At 39.4% G+C, this 23,605-nt stretch overlaps 1 protein-coding gene across 1 annotated transcript in view; it reads right to left on the bottom strand.

The window, feature by feature from the left end:
- The window catches only part of Kcnh8 (potassium voltage-gated channel subfamily H member 8), a 383,313-nt gene that overhangs the window by 132,777 nt on the left and 226,931 nt on the right, over window positions 1-23,605 (bottom strand). The window contains exons 6-7 of the mRNA XM_052745629.1: window positions 5,909-6,066; window positions 1,225-1,432 (exon numbers count right to left, since the gene is read on the bottom strand). Coding sequence (XP_052601589.1) covers window positions 1,225-1,432; window positions 5,909-6,066 — 366 coding nt within the window. The remainder of the gene's footprint in view (window positions 1-1,224; window positions 1,433-5,908; window positions 6,067-23,605) is intronic.

The raw sequence follows: 23,605 nt of genomic DNA, 5'->3' as shown, positions 1-23,605 counted from the left end.
TGAGAGTCTCCTGTGGTTTAGTCCTCTGCAAAGGGCTGAGCTTCTTCCAAAAGTTCAAAATTGATTTTTGATGGAGAGGATAAGTGAAGAAATTTCAGCCAACTAAGAGATAGATTCTTTTGATTAAATGTCAAACAAAAGTGAAAACGACGGCCCTCCAATGGACGGTGCTGTGGCAACTTTAGAGAGTGCGGAAAAATGGTGGCTGCTTCAGTGTAAAAGGGTATCTACCTCTTGAGAATTTTCATTTTCTGTAAAAATCCATAGATTAAAATGTGTTCCTGTGCTTGTCTTTGCATATTCATTTATGCTAAATTATGTAACACTTGAAAGAGAAACCCCAACATTTTATGGATTGTGGAACTACTAAATGTTTGAAATATTTGTAAATAATCCTGTCTTCTGTTCCATTACTGATCCTCTGAGTATGATATGTCCTTTTGGCAGTTCACTTTCCTAATGAGAAAGAAAGGCTCATCTTCTTCATTAGAAGACAAACTCAGCGCCGGGTGGTGGTGGCGCATGCCTTTAATCCCAGCACTCGGGAGGCAGAGGCAGGCGGATCTCTGTGAGTTCAAGGCCAGCCTGGTCTACAAAGTGAGTTCCAGGAAAGGCACAAAGCTACAGAGAGAAACCCTGTCTTGAAAACCAAAAAAAAAAAAAAAAGAAGAAGACAAACTCAGACATAAACCATTGTTTTCTTGTGGTTCAACAACTTAGTGAAGGACCTTGGAGCAGTTTCCCACAATTTCCTGCTACTAGCTCTACACTGGGCAATGTCAAGGTAGGACTGCACATTTATCCCAACGCTTCCATAGACTTGCTGGACATTTTGAACAACTTAGATCTTTTTCAAGTTTCTTTAGCCTAAAGTTTGAACCTTATAAATTTTGATAACAATGCAAGGCTCCTGAAGGAAACTTTTGTCACTTGTATTTTAAACTGAAAAAAAAAATCAATAAGAAGGAATATATTCATAAAACCATGTAGGGAAAAGAGGATTGGCAGGAGGGGGGAGGGCATGGAAGCGGAGAATGGAGGAGGATTGAAAATGCACTGAAAGTACATTATATACAGATGAAAATAGTCTACACAACCCAGTATAGTAAAAAACAATTAATAAATAAGTGACTAGAATAGATTCACAAACACCTTTCACTTCCCTCATACTCTACACAACATTCCCTTTTAACTAAAAGTGGAAACTTGTAGAGAAGCCCTTACCGACTTCCCACTTGAGAAGGCTGTTGTCCTCCCTCTCCATTTTTCCAATGACATACCAGATACATGCCATCCAGTGTGCAAGGAGAGCAAACATGGACATGAGCAGGGTGAGGACGATTGTGCTGTGCTGAGAATAACGGTCCAGTTTCTGTAGGAGGCGCAAAAGACGCAGCAGCCGGACAGTCTTCAGGAGATGCACAAGGGACACCTGTGGTGGGGACAGAGAGCCGTGGCTTGGCACAGAAGCTGCACTCATAGCACAGTGTTTTATGTAACCCACACCCACGGTGGAAAGTTTCTGAAATGCAAAATGATGGTGGTTTCACCCCTGTGAGCCTACTGAGGAGTGTTTCTGCTCCTCAGATACTGTGTCAAAAGGTGAAAGGATGAAGTAAGGTAGACTAAAGGTTACAGAGGTTCATTTAATTTTTCCTGCAAACACTTGACTTTATTCATTATAATTGACTTTGTTTTCTGCCTGATGGTATACAAATTTTTATATAATTCTCGGCAACTAAGACACACTGAGTGTAAGATGTCTCTCTCACCTTGGACACATTTTCTGTCAAGTCTGCTTTCCCTCTACAGAGAATAGATTTGTGTTGTAAGTAGTTCATACATATTGAACAAAATCTCAGAAAGTCATAATAAAATAATTTTAATTTAAGATTTTTTTTTGGTATTCATTTTCTGAGGCTAGGTTTTCATTAACTCCATGCTGACTTGGAAAGATTCATTTCTTTAAGTCAGCTGATCCAAAAACTTGAGTAAGTACTTCACACTCAAGTACCAGTGGCACCTTCTGTGTCATTGGCTAAATTACTTTGTTTCTACCACTATCAATGAACAGAGAAGACCTTCAGAGAGGCAGGCATTCAGACCTGGAGCTTCTCTCCAGAGGGTTTGGAAACTAAAATCAAGTGGAATGAAAAATTTTGGTGCATCTCCTATTCCCTATCTTTTCCTATAGTTAAATTATAGACTTCTGACTCAAGGGATACTTTCCCGAATTCAGGCATAAATTGAAAGATACAAGCCATTGGTGAACCCAGGCATGGTCAGAATTAGTGTTAATGAGAGGTGCACCTAATACATGCTCTCTAGCCACCTTCACAGAACTTCAGAGAGCATTCTAAAGTAGAAAACACAAGAGTATCAACATACGTAGAAACAGTTTGATGGACTCCTTGACCATTTACTTTCTTGGTGGAGCTACAACAGAGGAGGAAAAACTATAGCTTGTGGCTACAATTAGTCTCCTCTTCACAGAATATAATCACAGACAAGGTCAGCATCTTTGGAGGGATTACCTAGAAACCAGCTGGTCAATTGATTTCAATTATTTCCTCTGTTACTCATTTTTCCTTATCTCTAAGAAAAATATATGTAGAATATTGCCAGTGTTTGAAAGCCCTGAGCAAATAATTGACATAAGAATGAATGGACAAAAAAATGAATAGACAGATCAAGATATAAGCTAATCATATCTCAACATATGAACAGATATTCAACAATATTGTGCTCAATCCTAATCTTGTGAATTATTCTGCACTTAAACACAACACAATCTTTTCTTAAACCTTTTTTCCTTCTTCTTCTTCTCCTTCTTCTTCTTCTTCTTCTTCTTCTTCTTCTTCTTCTTCTTCTTCTTCTTCTTCTTCTTCTTCTTCTTCTTCTTCTTCTGTCTTCCTTCTCTCTTCTCCTCCTCTCCTCTCCCTGTCTCCTGTCCCTTCCTTTCCCTTCTCTTCTCCTGCCTGTGAAAGTCACAGGGTAATCCTCAGGAGTAGGTTCTCTCTTTCCAGTATGTGGGCCCCTGAGATGTAACTCAGGTTGCCAGGCTCAGCAGCAAGCACCTTTACCCAATGAGCACTTGGGAACCTGGTGGCTATTGTGCTCTTCTATTTCTTCTTGATACTCTTTATGGTCAAGTTTAGCTTTCTCTTTCCCTTCACAGTCAAGATTTCGTCTACCATTTATCAAGCTGGTGTGCAACACATGATCACATGCTAGGATTTTATAATCTCTACATTTTCATTTAGAGAATTATCATGAGTGGAGTTTGCTTGATAGGTAGCTGAATTTGATAGACAAGTGACAATTTTTAAGTGAAATGAACCTGGTACGGAACTCCCAGTGAAGGATGTTATCTAATGATATTGAAGCACATGCCCCATTTTCTCTGACCTCTGAGGAGGTGGTTCAGGAAAGAATATGGAGTTTTCCTTATGTGCCATTTCCACCACAAGCAGGGAATGTCAACTCTGATTCAGGATGACATCCTGGTGATAGACTGGGACATTTCAAACAGACAAAAATATTGCTAAGCTTGCTCACACCAGCTTCCTGCTGCAAATGAGGACTCAGGCTTTTGATGAATGTGGGAGATCATGATTCTTATTCCTTTTGGAATGGCTATCCTGAATTTGTCATGAAAGAGAAATGTAAGCTACTTGTGGACGGGTGTGTCTGTCCAAATTGGTAGCAGTTTCCACTTTTACTAACTGGACATGATCATTTTCCTGACTGGGGAAGCAGAAGTATGTGTGAAAGAGGGGTAAGATTAAAAGATTTCCTGATGCCAGAAATTAGGCAAAGTATTTGATAGACATGTTTTATTTTTAAGTTGCTCAAGAACTTTAGGAACTTTTTGTGCCCATTTTGTGAAGTTTTGATATTTCCTCAGATGGTAAGCGATCTATACCCTGGCCTTTCCACTGTATTTGTCTCTCACAGAACCTTTCACAGTCAGATGCATAGTAGATTTCAGTAGGTGAATACATGAATGGATTGAAAACATTTGCCAAGGGCAATTAGAAGCAGCAAGAGCCAAAGACTACAGAGCACTTTGTGATGTCCGTACTGCATTTTGAATTTCTTCTATGGAAATGTTTTCACTGGACATATTTAAAATCTGGTAGGAGCAGGCTTATTTTAGCTTCCATGTCTAGGAACATTTCTTATAAGTTGTTCTCATCATATGTTTTGTTGGAAAGGGAACAGAATATCTTAAACAAGCTTTTCTGTTCAAATAGGACATTTTTTAATTATTAACTTAGTTAAGGACAGAAGACTTGTGCTGCTCTTTAAATGACTAGGCCTGTGAAAAGTAGGAGCAGTGTCTTTGGTGGAAAGCTCCTCCTTCTCTCTCGTTTCTCTTTCTGACTTACAGCATTCACAAAGCATTTATCCAAGATTCCTAATACTGAGCAAGGGGGGAGGGCAGTGAAGTTGTCACCAAATATGAGGATCTCCCCTGTTAATTTAGACAACAATGAGGCTAACTGTATAGAAACACACACTGAATATCTCTTGTATATATTTATCATTCTATATTGCATATACATATTTAAAATTATCTTATTTCAGTACCCAAGGAAAAACAGACCATAAAAATCCTATTAATATTTAGTAGCAAAGCAGTAAATTAATTTAAAACCAAACTGTGTTAAGCAACATTTATTTGACCATTTGGCCAGAGAACTCAGAATACTTTAATAAACATTTTTTTAACTTATATACTACTTTTAGATTATTTTGCAGCTTTGAAAAATCCTTGTTTTAAGTCATTGCATTTTCATTAGGTACTTATCTAGACAAATTCAATCTCAAAATGTTCTTTAGAAAACATAGGTAACTATTCAGTGTCATTGGGATTGATATTACATGCTAACTTTTCTCTCTTATTAGCTTTCCTCCTAATGATGTCACCCTCAAGCTCTCAACTCAAAAAAAAAAGGACTAATCAAATTCTCAAGGCACAAGCAATTAACACATATGCAAATATGTAAGCCTGCACTAAGCAGTTGGGATAGAAGTTGTATGTTCATGTTGAAGCCAATGATGTCTGCAATTGAAATTCTGATCACTTTGCTACATAAATTCTTCAAAAAGGATATGATTTCTATGAGGGGGTATCAACTGAGAAGGAAATTTGTTTAATTTGAACTAATGTTTAGTACATTTGTTTTTACAGGCTAAAGTTGGTTACCACAGCAAAAACCATGTGCCAAACCAAAATTGGTCTTCCTAAACATGTCTCTGGTTGTAAAGAAGCACTTGATGGTTTTAAAAATGTCATCACTGAATGTAAAAACAGTTACTACTGCAAATGGAGCACTTTCTTCCTTGTGAGGATACAAGGTGACAGTGGAAAGAAGAGGGAGTACCAGTGTCAATCAACTCAAGAACCTCAAGATTTATGGTGAGGTTGCGCCATTTAAGGGGGTGAATTCCTGTACTCTAATGCTAGCAGTCCTCTTTGTCTGATCAGCCTTCCGTTAGCTTTGTTAATGAATAACAAAATAATAAAGAGATACAGAGTTAAAGAAGTGTTTTGCAATTCCCCACCAAACTCTCTAGCTGATTTCCTTTTAGGAATCTAAAGTGAAACTTTTATCCCTAGAGGTGGTTTGGTATCAAAGGATTTGTTTAGTGAGTAGAAATTTATGATAAATTCAGGTTTTCTTTCTGCATATGCTATATCTGGTTCTGAGATTGAAGGAAAGAATTAGAAAGAATTCATGGCCTCAAGTGTGAATCTGGCCTGTGTGTCACTGGACATCTCAGAACCTTATTACAGAGGCCACAAACCCTAGTGAGCACACACTGCCAACGACATTTAATACTAAACATATAAAAATCAAACACAACATTTAAAGGTCACATGGAAGATGTCTCTACTCACCACTGTGACATTGAAAGCATAGAGGAGGTCAAAGGGCAGGGCAGCAATCAAATCAATGATGAACCAAGTCGTGACGTAGTGGATGCAAATAGATCTGGCTTCAAAGATAACTTGACCAGACTTGCTGACATAAGTTGTTCGGAAATTTAGAATAATATCTGTTAGGGGAAAAAGATAATTAGGAAAAAATAGAGGGAAAAGGGGAAGGAAAAGAAAGAGTGAGAAATAATGGAGAAGAGAATAAAGGAAGGGAAGAATCCAGGAGGCAAGCAATCAGAGGAGAAGGGGGAAGAAATGTGTATAAAACTATACAAAATCAAGCAAAAAGTAATTTTAAGCTATTTCAGATTAGTGTCCTCATGGATTCATTGTAAATTAATGAGAAAATACTAAAGAAGGGCAAAGGACACTTGGGACACTATGTTCAAATGACTGAACAATTATAGTCATCAGAACAGTAGCAACATTACCAAGTGCCCAACATGCAATATTCTAGAGCTTGTCTGGTGATTGTTCCATCCCCATGGTAGAGGTAAGAACAAATTCATCCATATCATTGTAGCCAACAGCTGTCATGTGTGCAACATTACTTAATTCCATGCACAAAGTTTAGCAGATCACTGTGTGGACAGGAAATTTACCCTTGACTTGAAGGCATGTCTCTTACCAAGTCCAGCAGTTACTAATTTGGCTCTATAGCTTACTCTTTCTCATTCTGTTCTTGCATTTTAGGTCATTATTTTAAAACTTTCCCTATATAATTCTTTTGTTATGTGTTTATTGAGTCTTTTACTACATATAATACCCTCATAGGTGCTAGCCAAAGGACAAACCCACAACCAAGCATGTTTTCTTAAGTTTGAAGTCCTCTTTGTAAAGATGAGTATTTCACAGGTTGATATCTTGCTTTCTGGGTTAAGTATAATTAAGATGTATGTTTTCTTTAAGACCAAGTGCATGCAGCTCACAGTGAATTTCAGGATGGTTACACACATAAAAGAATGGCACATGTGGGCAGCTGACTCACAAACAGATATTACTCTATGAGCCTTATTTTGGGGTAATACACTGGTTCAACTCACAAATCAAATCAGGATATATGGTGAAATCAGTATCTCAGTTATTGAAACTAGGAATTGAGGTAATTACAAAACAATAAAAGCTCTGAGTTATAGAATGGATCAGCATTATCAGATGAATTGGCATACTCTGTAGCTAATTTAAACTATTGAAAATAATAACAGTGTTCTGTGAGGTGAAAGATATATTCATGATCACATGAATGACCCCATGATCACAATGTTGACTGCTGAAACCTGCTCATTGGTTAAACCCCAGCAAAACAACAACAACAACAAACAAGAAGATACCAAGTTTTGTTAGGGGATTAGATGGGGAGATAAAGGTGGATATGATCACATTTCCTTGTATTTATTTATGAAATTCTCAGGAATAGAGAAAAATATTTAAAACTGTTAAATTATACAAAACAAAATTAAAAATCTCATGGTTATGTTCATTATTAACTTGAATTTCATTTTGATTTTCATTTTGCACTCACCCTTCTGTAATAGACTAAGCATTCATGGCCCTGGCCTCCCTTCTGCACCCAGATATTTGCTGGTAGAATCTATGTACATGGTAATATGGGTCCATTGGTCAGGCTACACTTTAAAGCGGAAGCGGGCTGTGCTGAGGGGCTTCCCGTGCCAGGTCCTCTGAAGAGACTTTTCTTCAGCTCATGACAGGGAATTAAAAGATAATAAGTAGAAAATAACAACCATATCATGGAGCGAGCTACACAGCAGGGTCAATAGGTGGCTTCTAGGTACTATGTGAAACCCAAGACTGATTGCTAAGTAAATGTCTATTATGGAGGATCCATGATGGTGGGTTAGAAGCTAGAAGCACTTCCAGTTTCTGTGTCTCAGAAGCCAAAATCATAGCACAGCTCCTCAGTAGGGGTGGGGTATGGAACTGTGGGAGACAAGCAGAGGAGAATATGACCTAAAAGCTGACATAGAACTGAAGGACCATCTGAAGCGACCACAAGGAGCTTCCTTGTTTCTCAAGTAAAGCCCGTTTAAAAGGCTGTGATGAAATGTATGTTGCTTTGGAGACTGTTCCTGCTTTATTCTCATAGAATTCACAGCAAATACGTCTACACTGTAGACGCACAGCACCTACTGTGTGATAAGACATGGTGCAGCAAGCGCACTAGAAAACATAGGCACCTGATTCCAGTTGCAAACAAGGAATGAAGCTCATTCTTAAGAGGATGGGTCAGCGGGTCCCCTAAGGAGGCTCAGTGGACTGAGCAGAAGTATATGATCCACACAGTTGACTTGGCCTTATGAACCAGAGCTGTCTTAAGAGGAACAGCATGGATCCTGTCATGCATCCTTCACCCAGCCCAGTCTGTGGTTTGACCCTCTCTGTGGAATGTCTGAGATCTGGATGGAAAGAGGAGTTACAAGTGCAAAGACCCCATCTATCCCCACACACTCTCTCTGAAGGAACTTTTCTTCCATGCTACCATGCACTAGTGACCAGGAAAGCGAAGCTGTTCCATCCAGCTCTGGTCCCGAACAATTCTTGATCCAAAGCGGGCATCACACGAAAAAGAGAAGAGTGAATATCCCTTAACCACTGCCTTCTCCAGGGCTGTAGAGCTCAAGCAGACCAGGAAAGAAGTGTACAACCTGGCAGGGAGGGTTCAGCCATGCCACATGCCACATCCCAGCAAGACAACACATGATCTCTCATCCCCGCTCCTCTTCTTTTCCTATTTTCTAAGTTGGTTTGTATATGGACACAGCCATATGTAGTCCCCTTTTAGTCCTATTATTGATTTTTTTGTTTGTTGCTCTTCCCTCTTTTTCTCTTCCTCTAACAGCTGATCTCTTTTATTCTCTCCATATACATCCTTTTTCTGTTTTACCATAATTATGACCTTCACTTCATACCTTTTGTTTGATTACTCCCTGTCTACTTTTTGAATATTTTTTGCTTTTGTTTTCTATTTATTATTTTCTTTTATCCTAAGATATTGCAATCTTAAATTCTACCACAAACATAGTGACAAAGCCACCATGGCATTGGCTCAAAGCAGACATGGAATAGAATAGGATATCCAGAAATAAACACCCCAGTGTTCAGGAAATTGATTTTCAATATGGGTGCCAAAAACATACATTGGGAGAAAACAAAACAAAACAAAGCAAAACCTCTTCAACAAACAGTGCAGGAAGGAAGATATTCCCATGGGGAGACTAAAGCTAGCTAGATTCTAACTTCACCCCAAACAAAAGTCAATTAAAAAGAAAAAAAGGTTTGAGCAGGAGAGGGAAGATGAATAAGAGAGAGATGGGAGATAAAATAATAGAATTCATAATGACCATGTATGGAACTTTCAAGGAATAAAAAATACAAAATTGCATCAAGAACTGTAATATGAAAACTGAATGATTAAGAAAAATGTTCAAGGGCTTGAAAGATGACTCAGCTGTTAAGAGTACTGTCTCTTAACTTCCGGAGAACCCAGGTTTAATTCCCAGAACCTACTTGGCAGCTCACAACTCTGTATAACTCCAGGATCCAATACCTCACACAGACACACATGCAGGCAAAACACCAATGCTCATAAAATAAAAATAGATAAATTATAAAAAAAATTTGTTCAAAAGGAAGGAAGGAAGGAAGAAAAAGAAAGGAAGAAAGGAAAGAAGGAAGAAAGAAAGAGAAAACGAGGACTTGAGTATTAAAACCACAAAGATACAAATTCTCCCAATGACCATAGAGGTTTATGGAGAAAATGTAAGGTCCAGAAGAGACCACACAGCGCTGGAATGCTGGAGCTTGCACTTCAGCCATGTGAATGTCTGTGTGGCAGACATGCAGCTAAGCTATGCCTGGGTTTCTGGTGTTATTTAGACAGTGAGACGGTCAACAAACATTGCTTTACACTGAACATCTGCGGTTACTTGCCATGCATCAGTAACAATGTTGTCAATAACATCTGCCATGTCATTTGTCACTCATCCAGGGTGAGACAATGGATAGAGGACTTACGACAGACTATGTTTGTAGTTATAAATAACTCAGTAGTGTACAATGATGTTTTAATCTTTAGAATTGTGATCTTATTGACTCACGAAAGCAATACTAAGATGTGTACATTTTCATTATTCCCCTTTACAAGTAGGGAAACTGAGTGATAAAAGAGATGAAGTAACTTGTCCAGAATCACACAGATGACAATAGTGCACACATACTTAAATTCCACAGCTGACTAACGTAGGAGGAGGTGAACTCCACACCTCTGAGTTCCAGTTCAGAACTTTGGGTTTTGTGCCTTGGTGGAGACCAGTCACATCAGTAGTCTGGAATCATGGTCTCAGGGACCCTCAGTCCCCAAATTATAACTGTTCTAGTCTATGGTGAGAAAGTAAAACTGTTACTACTAAACATCACATTTCATCAGATGTAAATACATTTAGACATCTGCATTGTTACTATTGAGAAAGTGAAAGGGTGATGCTGACAGAAAAGGAATGCTCACACAAGACGGAGGTGCCCAGGTGGTCTCCACCACAGGGTAAGATACTGTGGTGACCCAGTATTGCTGGCCACAATGGGGCCAAGCCTGGCCACAGTGGGCAGAGGAGGAGAGAGAATGCCACCTGACCTTTGAGTGTTGTGGACTTTGTATACCTCCTTTTCATCTTTCTAAGCTCACAGATTTCTGCAGCAGTGAGCAATGTAACACGTGCAGTCACCACTTTGGAACAGAAGCAGGCATTGCCATTTCAGTGGGACTGCAAGGAAGCTCAGGCTAAGTAATTCGGTTCTAGAGAAACAGTGTTAGTTATCAAACCCATGGTGAAGTTTGGTGCCTATGGTACAAGTTGAGGTAAGTGTGTGAGTTCACCATAAAGTTCAAAGGACTGTATAACTAGAAAGAAGGAATGGCTGTCAATGTTATATGGCACTGGAGTTGATGAAATTAATTAAAAATTTCAAAATAGCTAGTACAACTGCTTGTTTTTCAAATGAGGATATGATGAATATTCAAGATATGCCAGCTATCCCTATGCAGCCATTATACATTGTGTGCATAAACTAAGGCATCACACTGAGCTACATGTATATGTGCATTTACTGTGTGTCAATTAAAAAATAGGTATATATTAAATTGAAGTGATGAACCTACAGAGATGGCTCAGTGGGTAAGGATACTTGATGCCAAGACTGACGAACTGACTTTGATTCCTGGAAACAATGTGATGGAAGGAGAGAACTGATTTCACCAAGTTGTTCTAGAACCTCCACACATACGCCATGGCACACACAAGCATATGTACTAACAAAATAGACATGTGCATGTAAGGAAAAAGTTTAAGATAAAAACAAATGCAATGATAATTTCTTTCATGCTTACTAACTTATCATTATATCTATCACAAATTTTATAGAAAGCCTGCTGTGTTAATTCACATACTGGCATATCTTTACAAATGTCAAAAACAAACAAACAAGAAACCTGAATAAAGTGAATAGTTACTTAATTGACACAGCAGCACTTTTTCAGGCAATGTGCTTATGTGGTAGACAAAAACCAGAAGTTTAGACTTCTCCATAGAACAGGTACTGGATGAGTCATTACGGAGTACCAATTTACAAAGCTTTTTATAAGATAATTGTTAGTCAATTGAATTTACTCAATGAAAAGCTACCTGCTAGTTCTAACTTGAAAAGGAAGCAATCATAACCTTTTATGAACAGATAGTGACGACACTAACAGAAATACTTAAGGATCTATTTTTATTAGCCTGCATTTGAAACTTTAATACTGTCTATTTTCAAAGGGTAAACCCACCTAATTATAATCTAAAGATTGCATTTTTCTAGGACAATGGTAAAATGGTACAGTGATTGATCTAAATAACTAGTGTCATTTTTGAGTAACCAGCTTGAAAACAACAACAAAATACTTTTTGTCAATCATAATAAAAGATGTAGTTCTGGAATATCTACAAGTCTTCACATTTGTCAGTTTGTACATCTACCCTGATAGTGGCAGACTTACATCATCCTCAATTTACCAAAGTTGCAGAATTGCACAACGAAGTCCTGCAGATATAATCATGGAGGGGGAAGGCACTATCTTTTCACACTTAGTCTCATTTTTTCCCTATAATCTAAAAGAAAAGAATGTTGCACCAATGGATTTTTTCTTGTAGAGAATTACCTTAGGTTGGTGCAACAAAATGCTCAAAAAGAAACAGGTCATTAGGAGCAGACTTTCCCTGAACCTTTTGTGTCTCATTCTCCCCATCAAAGTACTAACCAGGCCTGATCCTGTTAGGCTCCTTACAGCAGTGATTGGCATGCAGAGGGCGGTGTGGTTGCAGACCAGTCTCTGCATATGTTCTGCCATGATGTGAACAGCTCTGCTCTGTTATACCTTCCCAACTATGATGAACTAAACTTCCAAACCCAGGAGTCAAAAATTCACCCATGAAGTAGTCCTTCTGACTTCCATTCACGGCAATGCAAACGTAGCAAACACACATATTTGATCCAGGAAAAACACTCGCAGATCCATAGCAAATTAACTAAAAGGAATTCTCCTCCTCAAAATTTTTTACGTCCCCATGTGTTGACATCTGATACATAATTCACTGTGGTCCATGATATGTGGGTCCTATGTAATAAGCTATTAGCAGAAGGACAGAAAGTTATGGCAATTCTGTGGTTTACAGCCTTTACAAAGGGCTGGTCCTAATCCACTGCACCAAAATGAAGATGTAATTGAATTCTCTGCTGATGCAGATCACAGGTAATTATATTCTGAGATAATGTGCCTTGTTGTCTTCATGTTTTGTATAGTACAATTAAAGACAAATAATAGAGAAATAACTGGATGTGTTATTGTTTTCAGATTTCCAAAAGTATTTCTTTTTCCTCCCACTAACTTGCTATGTGTGTGAGCTGAAAAGCAAAGAAGTTAAATGCACTTTTTCCCTGAGTTTGATTTCCTGTAGAGCAATGTCATTAGAATATCCACAGTTCTAAATAAAAGAAAAGGACAGGTAAATTTGATACAGCATAAATTAGTAGATTTTTTTTATTAGACTTCATGTCAGGTGGGAAATAATTTAAAAATCATATCAGCTTACTTGTTAAAATGTAAATTAAAATATAATGGTGTGTGCAAGAGCATGTGCTCTACATTATAAATAATTACTAACTTCATTTAGCCATTTCTTTAAAAATTAATTGATGTGGTACAGCATGGGTGGAGGGACATTTAACTAAACAAACTCCAGCTGATGTTCTAGAGATACTCTGGGTATTTCCATTGCTTGTGAGGCAGTCCTTTTAGCATAGCACCATGTCACAGCACATTTGGGCCAGAGTGTGTGTGGAAAATGAATAGAGAGAAGATTGATTAAGAGGTTGGAGGTAAGAATAATCCTAACAAGCATTAGAATGGACCATTGGTGTTAGGTACAAAATTTCCTATCATCTGATCCCTGCTCAGCACATCAGCATTCATCTTGCTTTCTTATTCTAAAATGAAAGATTTATGGAAAAGAAAGAGCAATAGATCCAGTGAGAGACAGCAGCATGCAAGAACAATGGAACTCACAACAGGAAGACTAGGGGAGAAAGGGTCAGATGAAGTGAGGTGGACCCATATTGATGCTTATTTCTGTTCTGTCAGTGGTGCCACTGCTGTCACAGGGATCCATACACATCACAGTACCTTCCATCACCTTGACATACTCTATTGGAAGAGAAGGGACCTAGAGGTCCCGTATCCTAGGGGTTTGCTTTACGTAGGAATGCCACCATATATTGTGCTTTTAATGAGAAATATCCCCTATCGGCTGATATGTTTGAAATAATTTAAAAATAATTCCCAAGATGGTGGCACCATTTGGGGAGGCTACAGACAGACCCTTAAGGAGGTGGAACCTTACAAAGAAGTATTGCACTGGGGCTGGGCTTGGGAGGTCTTAGAGCCTTGTCTCCCTTTCCTTCCTGTTGCTCTCTGCTCCTTTTATGTTGATGAAATGTGACTTCTCTGCTTGCTGACTACTAGACAGGCCTGGTGCTCCTGCCTCCATGCCCTTCTCTACCATGATGGACAATCTCATGTCCACTGGAACTGTAAGTTAAATTAAACTTTCTTCTATGAATAGCTTTCTGTTAGCGTATTTTATCGTAGTAACAAAAAGGGACTAATTCACCATCTAAGTAATCTTTAGCAATGGTGTGCCCTCTGGAGTTTTTGTTTTGTTTTGGCTTTGAGACAGGGCCCAGCTATGTAGTCCAGGTTTGCACTGATGATCCTCTTGCCTTAGTCTCTCCCATGCTGGGATAGAAAGCCTGTGTTACCATGCCTGGTTCCCTCCTATCTAACCCTACCCCTCCTGCCTACCATGAGGCAGTATGGTGAGCCACAAGAATCTATCATAGAGATTCAGCTGTGTATTAAAGCTACACTTTGACCTGCCAAGGGTCTGTCAAAAGGCAAGCCATTTATTATGAATATTTCGTGTTATCAAGCTCTTAATATTTCAGCTGTCTTCTGCTATGAAATTCTTGCATACCCAAATATTTCCAGGCCTGCTGAACTTCTAGGTAACTAACTCCCCCACTGAGCCTAGGAGACAAGCTGGCTGGAGACACATAGCTTTGCTTCTTGTACAAATGAAGTGCAGACCATTTCCTCACCTTGAGGCCTAGTGGCTCCCCAGAGCAACTGACTGAGAACAAAAGAGGTTTTTACATATCAAGGAGGAAGGTAGGGTGGAGGAACATTCCTGAGGAGGCAGAGAACTGCATGGCTGGAGAAAGAAGACAGGCATTTTTCTGTAGAGCAGACAGAATGGCTTAGCCAGAGAGAGGAGAGGAAGACAAAGGTTTTGTAGATGGTAAGGCAGAACTCTTGTAGAGTCCATCAGTGCCAGGAGGAGTACAGATTAGCAGAGATGGAAAAAGAGGATACAGAGGACCAAGATGAGGTTGGAAGCATAAGAGCTTAGTCATTAGCAGGACTATGAGAGGAAACAGGACAGAACTGAACCTATGTAGACAGGATTTCAGACCATAGAAATAAAGTAGATGGATAAAGAGCTTGGTATGTCTAGAGTTATTCCTGCCCTGAATGCCTGACGGAGCTATAGCTGTATTGATAGAATTTTGTCTTAGAGGAATAAAGTTAATAGACATAAAAGTGTAGTGCGCGTATTTTCTTCCCTAGGATATCCCACGCTGGACATAGTAAAATCCCTAGGACCCCAAGTAATCAATAGGGTAGCTCCTTCAAGTCAGAGTGCAGGTTTACTCTTACGGATTCCTTGGATCTAGTCTTACTTTCAGCAGCAGCACAGAGCACACTATCCTTGCCCACCAAAAGGTCCTCCCTGTAAATATCCACAGTTGTAGCTGAGAGGACAAAGCAGATGCCATAACAGGCCGCTCAGTCTTCTCTCAGAGATCAGGCCTCAATTTCAGTTTCCTGAGACTTGAGCAAGCAGTCTCTGGGAAGGCCGTGAACAAAAGACATAGTCCTTGCAGTAGCTCCCTTTCTGCATGTACTCTGACTGCTCAAAGTTCAGCCAGATGTTTACTGTCTGGGACCCCTCACCAACTTAGAGTTATGTGTATGAGTCAAGGACAGAGCCTAGACCACTGAGCCAGCCCCCACAGTCAGTACGTGCTAGGCCAGCCAGCCCCATGGCAGCTCAAGGACAAAGCCTGGGACTTGTCCCGGACAGCCCCCAAAATGATAATTTTAACCCTCAACCAGTAAATTCAAAGTTTACATACTCTCACCCAATTAAAAGAGAACAGAGATAAAAATAAACCAATCCGAGTTGCACCTGTGCCAAACCCCCAACTGCCCTGAAGGGCTCGCAGGTTTTGCCTTTAAAAAGCTAGCCTCACAAAGAAAGAGCAACTCCTCCCTGCCTCACTGTATTGGGTGTAGGAACGAATTCCCTGTCTAGACTTGTATCTATAGAATAAACCTTGCTGTTGCATTCTGGACATCCATGGTCTTCAGTGGTCTCTTTGGGGTCGTGATCTGGACATAACAGTAGCCACTTTTCTGTTGCTATGATACAACACTAGAACCATGGCACAGTACAGAAGAAAGCTTATTTGGGCTTGTGGTTCCAGAAGGTTAGAGTACATGATGGAGGAGTAAAGGCAGAGGATGGCAGGCGTGTTGACTCAGCAGAAGCTGAGATCTCATATCTTGAACCACAAGCACAAAGCAGAGAGTGAATTCAAATCTGCCTGAGTCTTTAATCTCTAAAAGTCCCTCTCCAGGGACATACTTCCTCAGAAAAGGCTACACCCCCTAAGCCTTCACAAACAGTACCACCAACGAGGAACCAAGCATTCAAATGCTTAAGACTATGGGAGACAACTTTTTCAAACTACCACAGTCGTCAAGCTTAGCTGTCCATTCCCTCAACAGGGGACCTTCATTTCATTCAACTGTGACTCACTGATGCTGATCAGCTTTCTCTTTACAAGGCATAAAATATCCAGTGTCTAGTCTGGTGAGTTTCACAGCAAAGTACCATGGAAGAAGGGGTGTGGGAATTGACGGTCTCTTTCATGTCTTTTGCTTCATTCTAGGTGCCAAGCTGCCTCTATTTTTATATTTAGAAAAAAGGTTAAATATCTTAACATAGTAAACAAGACCACTCTTGAAGGTAATTACTATTCCTTTAGAGTTGAAGTACTAAGAGTTCAACTGACCATCTCAGCATGGGACACCAGTACATCAGTGTCCTTCCACTGACATTCTTAGAATCCAGTTACCCCAGAACCTTCCAATTGAAATGATTCCTTTTAGTGTTCTAACATATTAAATACTGTTATGGAGAGTCCATGGTTTTCCACCCTACATGGAGTCCTTGGAACTCAAAGAAAAGCAAATCACCTAAAATAAGCATGCCTTTGTTTTTACCACAGGCTTTCAAAGTCTCATGATCTTATGCCAGTACATCCTTATATGCACAATGAAAAGTAAATGTTAAAAATACCTAGTACATCACCATTGAAATTCTTCCCTTACTATCTATAACTACTCATTTGTATTAGACTGACCCTGTTCATGGCTGTCACTTTATTGTGCACTATGCCATATCAAAAGACTTCTGTGTATCATGCACAAAACTACGGATTTGGGCTCTCTATAAATTGTTAACGTTTTCAGTGATGTTTAAATCCAAATTAGATGTTGAGGTTTAATTTAAAAAATACTTTAATAGGCGTTAGAGAGGTGGCCTAGCAGTTAAGAGCACCGTCTGTCCTTCCAGAAGACCCATGTTCAACTCTCAGCACCCACATGACAGAGACCATGACTGACCCATTGTGAACATGCTTGAGACATAAACCTTCCATCATATCCCAGTGAGACACTGACTGTGCTTGTTACAGAGCAGGTTCTAGCACATCTGGGCTGCTAAGAATTTCTTTTTTTTTTTTTTTTTTTTGGTTTTTCGAGACAGGGTTTCTCTGTGTAGCTTTGCGCCTTTCCTGGAACTCACTTGGTAGTCCAGGCTGGCCTCGAACTCACAGAGATCCTCCTGGCTCTGCCTCCCGAGTGCTGGGATTAAAGGCGTGCGCCACCACCGCCCAGCAAGAATTTCTTAATGACCACACAGGAGAGTGGCTGACAATACAGAAAGAGTCCAGTTCCTTGTGCTGTAGACAGCAGGACAAGCATTCGCCATCACTGCTGCTGTACTTACAGGCTTCCAAACCAAGAAACAGGATCTAGGAATGGCTTCTCAGAGTTGCCTAGCTCGTTCACTGTCATTTCTGTTTCTACTTTACAGACCTGGAATACACCATTCAGTCTTGCTGCCATGCCAATAAAACACTAATAATATCCAGCATTTATTACACCATTATTCTGTGACAGAGCTGTTTAGGCTGCTTCATGTGCATTCACTGTTTTTAGCCTCATGAGGTCACTGTAAAGCCAGTGGTGTTTCCTTCTAACAATGCGTTCCAAGCTCAGGTCATCTGCAAAGATCACTTATAGTGGCAGGGCAAGATTTCATGCTTGGTGCCCTTGTCTCCTTCCATCCCAGTGTGAAGGGAATTCTTCTGGTGATGTCTATGAGGTTTTATGGAATGAAAGTAAGTTTTAGAATGACAAAAGTAATACTTAGCATTTCAATCATAGATTGCTACATATAAGAATATTCAATTTTTAAAAATATAGCTTAAGAATGGTATATATACTTAAAACGAACTAACATTAAGGAAACAGTTGGATGAATTTTCCAAGGCTAGCTGTCCCTGTTAATACCCACAGTCAGAGCTACAACTAGAAGCAGAATTCTTTATGAGCCACACTGATGTTACCTTCCCCAAAGTAATCAGTGTCCTCATTATCATACACTAATTATGCTTGAATCAGTTACAAGCATAATGTAATGAAAACAATATAGTATTTACTTTTGGATATAGAATCCTTCACTTGGAAATTAAGTATTTTTAATTACTGAATAATGTTCCAATGCCTTACTATGCAGACGTCCATCTTTTAATTTCATTGTGGTGGAATATGGGATCTTTTGAAAGTGGGATATTAGTGTTAGTTCTTTGAGAAACACCCAGGCAAACATCCATACATAATACATGCGTATATGTGTATGTATGCATGCATGTATGTATGTATATACATTATATATTATGTATAATCAAACATACACACACATATTCTCCTTGTATATATGTAGGATGACCATTGATTTTAAGTCCACCTTTCTAGGCCACCAAGTATGCATCTACTTTAATAGAGACTGCTAAAGAATTTAATAGAAAGAACATACTTATTAATAGCCCTCCATGGAGTATTTGATCATTTAAGTTAATCCTTATCTTTCCTGAATTCATAATAATTTCTATTTTTTCCCTTCCTTCCAATAATGATTTTAAAGATATTTTTCTGGTGGTAAAGTGACTTTTGTTTTCCTGGTGATTTGTGATGCTGAGTACTCCATCTGCACACCCCTTCCTGTGAGGTGCCAGTCAGGATGTCTTTCCAATGGAAGTCACCCTTTCCTCCCCTTCTGTTCTGCCTCAGAGGGACTGTGCATTCTTGCATCAATTGCATTCTGTTTGGGAGATTATGTCCATTCAAAGGTCATTAAGACCCCAATTCTGATGTCTTCCTATCCTTTTAAAACTTATAATTGTTTACAACTTATATGCAATTGATTTTATACAGTGTGAAAAGGGAGTCAAGATTTGTATTTTCTAAATGGATATCCAATTGATCCAGGACCGTTTTTGAAAACATCATTTCCTGAAAACATCTTGGTTGTAGTTCTGCTGTAGGCAGTGGTTACATGTATTAAACACATGGCTGCACGTGTACAGCTCTGCTTCTGTATTTGTTGGATACCCGATCAATCTCCACCCTCCTAGCACAGGCAGAGGCAAATGTGTCACCAGATTTAGGGACTCACAAGAGTATTTACAATGTAGCTAATACATTTGACTCTTGAAGAAAATTCAAGTATGATTTAATAAAAATATGAAGTATTTTATTAAAAGTAAAACAGTTAAAATTTAGTTTTTGAAATAGTGAAACTGAGCTTGATTAAGAGAAAAAATATTCTTGCTTAAGTCTTTTGTGACTTCATGGCTATATATATAAATGCTATCAGTGGAAATTTTTCATATTTTAGTGCTATGCTACAGTTGTGGGAGCTTGTGGTTTCCATAATTCAATCTATTCTCAGGCACTGTACATAGTGCCAACACAAAGATCAAGCCACACACACTCAATTGCTGTAACTTATGAGCAGCACTACCCACCCACCCTAGAGTTGCAATCTAAAATTCTAGTTGCATCTTAACCCAACTGACTTAAATAGGCAACTTGAGAAGCAAAGTGGTCTCTATTTTTCATTAACTGTTCCTCCATTGTCTGAGAAGAGAGAGTCGCTTAGTGTCAAGCCAAGCTGGTATCTCTGGGTATTTAAGAGTTGCACTAGAAGATCACTCCAGGGCAGGCAGTTACAGGACAAGCAAAATCCAAAGTCCAAATAGTTGCATGTGGGAACTGGCAGGAACAGTAGCGGCAGAGAAGACCAGAATTCAAGAGTTGACAGATTTTTGAATATGCAGGTTCCCTGGTTGTTGGTTCAGACTGAGTTCCCATGAACCATGCTAACCTTTTCTGTGGATTATCCTTTGATGTCCCCGAGCACCCCACCTCCTCCAATCCCTCTCCCTCTCCTCAGCAGGACTCCTGGAGCTTGGCCCAGTGTTTGGCTTGGCCATCTGAGTCTGCCTCCATCAGTCACTTTATGTAGGCTCTCCCGTGACAACCGAGGTAGTCACCAATCTAATCACAGGGGATGGCCAGTTCAGGCTACTGCTGCCTGGAGGCTTAGGTGCAGCCATCCTTGTTTCCCTTGTTCAGGCTTCTACCTACTGCATAAAGCCCCCCTGTCCATCTTTCTCATCACTCTCACTCTCCACCCTGTCTCCAACCCCTCCCCCCCAAACCTGATCCCTCAAGTTCCCATGCCCACCCACCCCCAGTCCAACCAGGAGATCTCCTCTATTTTCCTTTCCCTGGGAGATCCATGTGTCACTGCTTGGTCTGGCCATAAATGAATCTTTGCTTTGAGACATCTCTGTGTTAGCTCCTGATTTTAGACACTATCACATTAACCTCCACATGCCCAGCTTGTGCACAGCGCCCACACTCACAATTAAACAAATAAATGTGACTTTAAATTTTTAAGAAAAAGCAGGAGCGGAATCTAGATCAAGGTACAGAGCTTGCACAGCCTGTGTGGTCCTAGATTTAAGCACCGGTACAATCAATCAATCAATCAATCAATCAATTAATTCAAATTAATAATCTTCCTATTCTACAGGAAATGTAAAAGAAGATCAACTCAGAGCACCTCAGAATATGATCACTTATTTCAGTTCTTATTACATATTCTTCTTTAGTTCAAAGATGAGGAAAATTGCATATAATATTTAAAATTGCTTTTCTTTTCTTTCCTTCTGTCTAAAAGCCTTATAATGTGACTCTAAAATTTGATAAGAACTATGTCCAAAAATAGTTGGCTCCTTTTTTCCAGAGTAATAGGATTGTAGCTAGGATGATGCTACCCAACTCCCCTTGCAACAGATGTGGTTTCATGTCTGGGTTGTTGCATTGGAAATAGTATGTGACAAGTTTGTAGTGTGCCATTTGCTTTTCCATGCTCTTTTGGCTTGCTGGTTTTTGTTGCTGATGGGAGCAAAGACAGATGAAGTGACTTTAGAAGCAACCCATCCAAGATGGTAGATCAGTAGTCAACCTCAACTATAAAATTATTGTGTAAGATTTTTCTCTCCTCCTCCCTTCCCAATCTCACACACAATACACACAGCCTACTCCCCACCACCATCTCCCACCCCTGCCCAGATCATTGGATGTAAATTGCCCTCTTTGTCCCACCAACCCTGTGGCAGCATTTCCTCACACCCACACATCTCATCATTCTTTGACCATCAGGAGGGGACGCGACCGATTCTGAGCCCCTACTCCTTAGCAGTTTTCCTTTGCAATTCTTCATCACATGGTGAGCAGTGTCATCACAGCATAGGTCATTTCTGCAGCTGCTCCTGGTGCTGCGTGGTAAATCAAGGCAATGAAGACTACTGGGGTCCTTCCTGTACGTACTTGAAAGATTTGGCAGCCACACGCAGGACACATATGTGTTTTGATTCTCAGATGAAGGAGGGATACTTTATTAGCATATGTCTATCTCGTACAAAAGAAAATGTCATTATATTGCTACAACCATTTTCAAACCCTTGAACTATAGTGAGATGACCTGAAACTGACCTTGTATAATGAACAATAACTCCTGCAAAGAAGCTTCAAAAAGCCTGGCTGGCTGTTAGAACTGCAGTGATATGGAGAGGTTTGAATGATGCAGGTCCACAGTGAATCTTGAGCTAACTTTATACTTGTTATCTTGGGCTAGGTCTAGTCCCCTAAGTACACATTCCCTGGCCACCTCTATGTCAGAACTAATATCCTGTGACTAACAGATAAAAACCTTTTGGAATTTATTAACAGAACAGATCACTAGCTTCCACCAACCCAGAAGCTAAGAACGTCATTGGGTAGCATCTGAGGCCTCCAGGAGTACTTCCCACATCTTACTATAACTGCCTCTCTGATGCTTTCACCAAGGTATCTTTAAATTGATTTAAGATTTTATGTATTTTGTTACTGTAAAACTTCACGACACTCTTTCCATGTGGGAATAGGGCACCGGTACTAACCTAGCTCCATGTATCCCCGGCCATGATCACTCAAATTTGGCTCGAGAATAAATGTTTATTTCTGTTGAGGTAAGAACTGTGTCTTGATGGTATCTCCCTCAAACATGTGCAAGAATACACATAATATCCAAATCAGAAGCCAAAAATATAATATGTTTGTTTGTATATGTGTGTATACGTACATAGCTGGGTATTTGAGTAATCACATGTGTGTTTATGTACATGTGTGTAATCCCATGGTATAAACAAGTGGATGTTTTTATCATTGTATGATAGGAACAAATAGATCATTATATGATGTGGATATGTGAATTATTCAATGGCATGAAAGTGTGGATCATCATATGACAGGGATGTGCCTCACAGTGAAGCAACATGTTCTTAAGTTACACACATGAAATACTGTCTCTTACTTGCCTCCCTGCCATTGGTATCTCTAGTTTTAGTTCTTTGAAAAAGATTCATTTGTTGGCTGTTACAATTGCTAATTTCCCTGTTTCTTGCCAATTTGTCATTGCCCAGTGCATCTGTTATTTTACTTATGATCTAGCTTTTCAGTGTAGTTTAGATTCTCCATTGTACTATCATGAATTAAAAATCACCCCTACCTTTTTCCATGCACTTCTTTGGTTATGCATTCAGGTTGATCACCTTGTCTGTTTACATTAATGTCCTTTATCTTTAGATGGACTACATGTTCTCACACCTATTTTTTAAGTCACTAACTTGGATATTGCTACTGGCCAACTAAAAAGTGAATGACAGTTTCTTCTTGATTTACCAATGAAAACAATATGTTTCAAAGTTTCTGCACAGGAATACCAAAGAAATACTGGTTTCTATGGAAATCAAAATGATGATGCTGTCAGCTCAATGTTATCAATTTTCAAATGTCCTCATATCCTTTGTATGTTGTTATTTAAAATCATAATCTTTTATTTCAGTTATATGTGGTCATTTGATAAAATGTCACATCCCTGTGGGATCAAGCATGGATTTACAATAAAATATGTATGGGTTTTAACTCCAGCTCTACCACATTGTGACAAAATATCATTTGGAAAGTTAATTATTTTTTCTAAGTAAAAACTTTCATTCAAGTAAAGCAGAACTAGAAATGTTTGCTCTTCATCTACTTATCAACATTCATCGAGTATCTGTCTGTGTACCTGTTCATCTCTCTGACTAGCTATGCTAGAGTCTTAGAACACAGTATGATGAAAACTCTGTTCCTTCAGTCAAAGAAATAACAGTTCAACAGCAGACACAGGTGAACAGGCCAGGAAGTACAAAGTCGTTTGACAAGTGTTTAAGAAACACCACGAAGGGATAGTTTTCACAGATTCA

Source organism: Peromyscus californicus, unplaced genomic scaffold (assembly GCF_007827085.1).
Source record: "Peromyscus californicus insignis strain IS unplaced genomic scaffold, ASM782708v3 Scaffold_19__1_contigs__length_69161282, whole genome shotgun sequence".
NCBI classification, from domain to species: domain Eukaryota; kingdom Metazoa; phylum Chordata; class Mammalia; order Rodentia; family Cricetidae; genus Peromyscus; species Peromyscus californicus.
This window is presented reverse-complemented; position numbering and strand designations above follow the sequence as displayed.